We start from the raw sequence: 6,192 nt of genomic DNA on the forward strand, positions 1-6,192 counted from the left end.
TGAGAGACATTCACACTAAAAGTCAAAGATTGCAACGTGAATCATGAGTCATGCATGTAAATATAAATATAAATATTATAATCATTACTTATTAGATCTTGTGAATCAAATGTATATAAATATATGCATTCTTCTCTTCATGAAATCTTATTCATACTCAGTTTTACAATAAAATTTCGGAGAGATACAAGAAGAGATAATTTGAAGTCTATAGGTACAAATTATAATGGCTGAATTGATCATATACAGGAGGAGCATAAGTAGTGCTTCCGTAATAACTGGATTAGTTACATTTGCAATTGCTTTAGAGTTTTTGTTATTGGTTTCAGCAGAACCAATAAGCATTACTCAAAGGAATAACATCAACAGTACTTTACCATCAACTGCTAGTCATTATGAACCTGATTACTTTCATTATCAAATTAGGAGTCTATTGAGCAAGTCAGAACAGTCAGGTTATCGGCATCAATGGCCCGTAAGTACATTCAGTGAATTATATTTTTGTTGTTGCGTTGCACTAGACTGTTACTCATATTCTGATCATTGACATGCAAATGTTGATGTCTTAAGTATGTGATGTGTATATATATATATATGATTCTAATTATGAATATGTATATGTTACAGGAAATGAAATTTGGTTGGAGAATCATAGTTGGCTCAATTGTTGGATTCATTGGAGCAGCATGCGGGAGCGTAGGAGGAGTTGGAGGAGGTGGGATATACGTTCCAATGCTTACCTTGATCATTGGATTTGATGCTAAATCCTCCGTTCCGTTATCGAAATGTAAGAGTCGGATTTTCACATTATATCAGTTGACCAGTACAAAATGGACGGTGCCGACCAGTTTTTGTACTGGTATACGTCTTTTGGTGATGTGATTTCAACTTTGAATTCAAACGTCAAGAGTCACAAATCTTTTCGACACCAAAAGTCGTCCCTGTTGGGTTCGACCAACATTTCAAAATAAAACCCCTCTCTCCATGAGGCGATGTCTGAGCAACTGCGAAGACAGTTTCACAAACAGAACGGCAAAGAGCGATCTAGATATCATGTGCCGGAAAAAAAAGATCTTTTAAAAAATTAACAATAATAGAAAAACTAACAAATCTTCTCCCAATCGGAAAATCAAGTCCCCATCTAAAGAGCTATAACACCAGTAGTACATAATGATTCAAAGAATATATACATATGCGCGGACGCAGATCAGACAATTATAATAAGAATAGATAATCGTGAGCAAATATCAGTTGTTGACTCGAAGTTCAACTTACCTTCTGAGCTGAAGTTTTTCTTAGAATAAACAAGTTAAACAATATCATCTTCTCCGATTGAATTCCCTCGAAAATAGCATAGAAATATGAACGACATTAATTTATACAACCAACCAGAAACATGATTAATGCTTCAAAAAGAAAAAGAAAAAAAAAATAAAGGTAAAAGAAACGTGATTAAAAAATTGTACCTGTCGGTTCGTTAAAAAACAATACCTCTTTTGTAAACAGAGATACAAAAGACATGGGATCAGCCACCGAAGGCGAAATTTAGATCATTCTGCGGCTACCTGCAGCTTATGACTTTTCTAATAATAGTGATTTTCTTGTTATGTTATTATAGGTATGATAACAGGGGCAGCTGTGTCAACAGTGTATTACAACTTAAAGAGAAGACATCCAACACTTGATATGCCAGTTATAGATTATAATTTAACACTTCTTATGCAGCCTATGCTCATGCTTGGTATCAGTTTTGGAGTCATTCTCAGTGAGGTCTTTGCTGATTGGATGGTCACTATTCTCCTTATAATTCTTTTCTTTGGTATGTATAAGAACTTATACTTACAATAATCCTATCTAAATAATCACTGGCTTTCTAAAATGTACCATAAATAATGATTTTCTTACTACGTACAGCCACTTCAACTTTGTCTTTCTTCAAAGGGGTTGACATGTGGAAAAAAGAATCCAAATTAAAGAAAGTAAGTGCATATATTCAGCTGTAATTTCTTGTTCCATTTCAACCTTCAAATTTGTTCTTTAATTCCATCGATCTCTTTCACATATGTATAGGCTACCAGTTGCGTGGAGTCTAATGGTGATCATTTGGGAAATGAAAACAATCATTTATCATGTGATGAAGAACCAAGTAGTGACACTCAAAAGGAGATACAAACTACGGTAACAAGTTGCTTGGAGTCAAACGGTGATCAGTTGGACAAGGAAAATAATCATTTACCATGCGATGACGAACCAAGTAGTGACACTCAAAAGGAGATGCGAACTACGGTAATAATGAGCATGTTTAAATGTATGTTTGTCTCATTGTTCTGCAAAACCAATGTCTAAATTTCTCCATTGGATGAACTTATTGAAGGTGCCCATTCTTGAGAATGTCTACTGGAAAGAACTTGGACTTCTTGTATTTGTGTGGGTTGGATTCCTCGCAGTGCAGATTCTTAAGGTTAATTTACACTTACGTACTCAGTTATTTAGTAGCTAGTACCTATAATTGATAATTTCCTTACAATTTAGTTATGTCCGAGATTCGTGATCATCGACTATTATTAAAAAATAATCCTGAATGTTTTTTGAATACAGAATAAGACAACAACCTGTTCAACAACATATTGGATACTGTCGACATTGCAGGTAAGAGTAATCATAGGTAACTTTTGATGTCTGATCAGTAAAATTTTAGTGCTTTTCCTTCGGTTTTTGAATGTGTGGCAAGTATGCAGATTCCTATTTCAGTACTAGTGACATTCTATGAGGCATTTGGATTGTACAAGGGAAAGAAAGTGATTGCATCTTTAGGAGAAAAGGGTGCAAACTGGAAGGTCCATAAACTAGTTTTCTTTGCTCTTGTCGGCGTATTTGCCGGTATGGTTGGTGGGTTATTAGGTATGGGTGGTGGATTCATTATGGGTCCTCTCTTCTTGCAGCTTGGAATTCCTCCACAGGTAAAAACTACTACCAGTTATATATGTCTTTGCATTCTTATCTCTGTAGGCCAAATATAATCTTTTCTTTCAAGTTTTGTTGAACATAGCTCGTAGTCGTCGAATTCTGATCGAAGTTTGAAAAATACGCATAAAACAGGTTTCAACTGCAACGGCTACTTTTGCCATGACTTTTTCTTCATCCATGTCTGTTGTTGAGTACTATCTTCTTAAGCGGTTTCCAGTCCCTTATGGTGAGTGAATCCACATAAGTACTCAATGCTACTGTTCCTTTGTTTTTCTTTTCTCCCTAAAAACATCTAATAATCTTCTCTTTTTGGATGTTTCTTAATTACAGCTCTCTACTTCCTAGGAGTGGCAACTCTAGCTGCATTAGTAGGACAACATGTAGTGAAAAAGATTATCTCCATATTAGGAAGAGCATCTCTTATCATCTTCATTCTTGTCTTCACAATATTCATTAGCGCAATCTTACTAGGTGAGAATGATCAAAATCTGACTATTTATGATAAAGTTGGCTTTAATTCTTATATTGAAATTATGGAATGCTTCACTGACCCTGTTTCCCCATTTTAAGCCCTGTAGAAGGGTTCAAACTTGATTGTATTGAATGCTTGCTTTCTTGTGCATACAACAGGTGGAGTTGGCATAGCAAACATGACCAAAACGATAAAGCATGATGAGTACATGGGTTTTGAGGATTTATGCACATGACCGTCTCTCTCTCTCTCCCTCTACGATGTAAATTTATGGAGCTTAAGACCTTTATCTTTTAATCTTATATCCATTATTTTATGGAGTGATATATCGAATGCCCGTGCAGATGGAAGGATTTCATTCATTAGATTAGGAATTAAGTAACCTGGGCACGGAGTTGACACTTGCCAGGCTTACATGCATGAAAAAAAATCAGGCCATACCAGCTGGCCTAAATCATGTATATTTGTATATGAGCAAGAATCGAGAAGAAGCCACAGTTAACGATGGTACGATTAGTTCAAGCATCCAGCTTGTAATCATATCATTAACAGTTAAAATACATGTACACAAATTCGGAATCCCATGGTATGACATTTTTGGTTTAATCAAAAATTATGATCTTTGGGAAAGATTTTGGGTTTGTCCCTGAAATACAACAACTCGTTGTCTACTCTTTTTATGGGGGGCTTTTTATAAAAATAGGCCTGTTTTTTTTGTGCTTTTCAAAACTAGACCTGTTTTTTTATTTATTGCAAAACTAGGCAAGTTTTGATCAAAAATGATGGACGGAAAGTTAGCACCGTTAGCTGTAATTAAAAAGACCTAAAAGTCTTTTGAATCGGTTGTTTTGACCCAACCAGATGTGTGTTGACTCTGTATATGTCACCAATAGTGCGTACGTGGCACCGCTTACGTGGCACTGCTTACGTGGAACTCTTATCTTCTTCTCCATAAATGAACATCTCCACAACCACATAATTCTGCTTCTCTTCATTTTCAGATCTGAAAAAATGGGTGGTGGTATGAATGATAAAGCAAGTACTTCAACTAGTATGATAGTGTGTTTAATGTGTGAAATGGAAAAAGATCATGACACAAAGGCATGTCCATGGGTGGTGGTATGAATGATAAAGCAAGTACTTCAAGTAGTATAATAAATATATTTTAATTTCAGAACTTGCATTGTCTTACAAAAGCATCCATTCATCCATTCACAAAAGACCATAACCAAATTGAAACACAAAATCAACCATATTGTGTTTCAAAACAAAAACAAATTAAAAGAGACCAACACAAACATAGAAACAGATTTTCATGTACTTCTTTGGTTTTTTCTTTCTCTTTGAATCTGCAACTATGAAGGTGACTTTGTTGTTGACAGATCCAACATGTTTGTTAGTCTGATTGAAAGCAGGTTTAGAAGAAACCTTTCTCTTTCTCCCTTGGCCTGATTTTACAACACCTTTTTTAGAAGATTCAGCAACACATGTTTTGGAACTGTTGTTGTTCTTTATTCCATCCTTAGCAGTAGTAGATGCACTTGCAGAAGCACTAGCAACTGGTTTCTTTCTGTTGTACTTTCTTTTTGATGGTTCAGGGACATAAGGTGTTGATGTTAAGCCATCAACACAGATTCTAGGCTTGTTGCCCTTTGGATTCTTTCCAACCTCTCCACCACCACAAGTTACTGCATAGTGACCATAAATTCCACACTTCTTACACTTTCTTATTTTCTTCACACTTCCAGCTTCATCATAAGAAGGAATCTTCTTCTTCCTTGGCCTTTCAGTTTTCCTTATGATAACAGGAGGATTAATGAACTCTACCAGTATATTCTACACAAAGAAAGAAAGAAAGAAAGAAAGAGAAGATATTGGTTAAGATATAAAACCCTTAAAGTTTGTTTACTATATAAAGCATGTATGAATACCTAAAAGAATCTTTGTTATTATTAAATATTTATTGCACAATAATCAATATCTTTATCTTTAATAAAACTAGTGCTCTTACCCAGTCAATTTCAGCTGACAGTGGTTCAAACTCTGGAGCATATGTCTTTTTGTAGTATTCCACACTATACACAGGGTCACAGTAGCTACAATACGAAATCAGACAAGCAGATCCACAAATTATCAGTTTACAATCAAGCTTGAGCAACAAAATATATAACCTAATGCTCTTACCCAGTCAATTTCAGCTGACAGTGATTAGATCCTTCAGCTTAATTAACATCTCTGGTTGGAAATATGTCATGTTGAACCTCATTTATAACCTCTTTAATTAACCACTTGCTTTCTACAATTAAGAATAACAAAATATATATCAGACAAATTATGAAAACCCATCTCAGACAAATTCTAGAACCATAAAAACCCTAGAAATCAATTATCACACAAACCATAAAAAACCCTAGAAATCAATTTCAATTAATCATTATCAGCAGAACCCAATTTTGAAATTAAGAAACCATAGAAATTTATCAGTAGAACTTCATTATCAGCAGAACAAATTCGAACTTCATAAAAATTCTATAAACAGAGAAAACCCTAGAAATATAAACACCGACAAACCCAAATAAATCAACCTTACAAACAAAACCCATAATATGTTCATCACTGAAACGTTAAAATCAACCATGAAACCTAAAAAAACAGATTAGGGTTTTTTGTTACCTCTCTGTAGAACGCTTCTTCTGTCTCGTCATCTTCACCAGCAGGAAATCTTCACTTTGTTCTTCGAATCTCAACTAACA

General features: G+C 34.8%; 1 protein-coding gene across 1 annotated transcript; it reads left to right on the plus strand.

Moving 5' to 3' along the window:
• Nucleotides 1–226: 226 nt before the first annotated feature.
• On the plus strand, nt 227–3,717 carry LOC113344423 (sulfite exporter TauE/SafE family protein 3-like). Its single transcript, XM_026588394.1, has 11 exons — nt 227–475; nt 628–787; nt 1,619–1,819; nt 1,915–1,999; nt 2,079–2,286; nt 2,375–2,461; nt 2,599–2,649; nt 2,739–2,960; nt 3,100–3,193; nt 3,298–3,438; nt 3,598–3,717. The coding sequence occupies exons 1-11, from the start codon at nt 227–229 to the stop codon at nt 3,672–3,674; spliced, it is 1,575 nt and encodes a 524-aa protein (XP_026444179.1). The 3' UTR covers nt 3,675–3,717.
• The last annotated feature ends 2,475 nt before the right edge of the window (nt 3,718–6,192 follow it).

The sequence above is a fragment of the Papaver somniferum genome, unplaced genomic scaffold, assembly GCF_003573695.1.
Source record: "Papaver somniferum cultivar HN1 unplaced genomic scaffold, ASM357369v1 unplaced-scaffold_76, whole genome shotgun sequence".
In the NCBI taxonomy this organism is placed as follows: domain Eukaryota; kingdom Viridiplantae; phylum Streptophyta; class Magnoliopsida; order Ranunculales; family Papaveraceae; genus Papaver; species Papaver somniferum.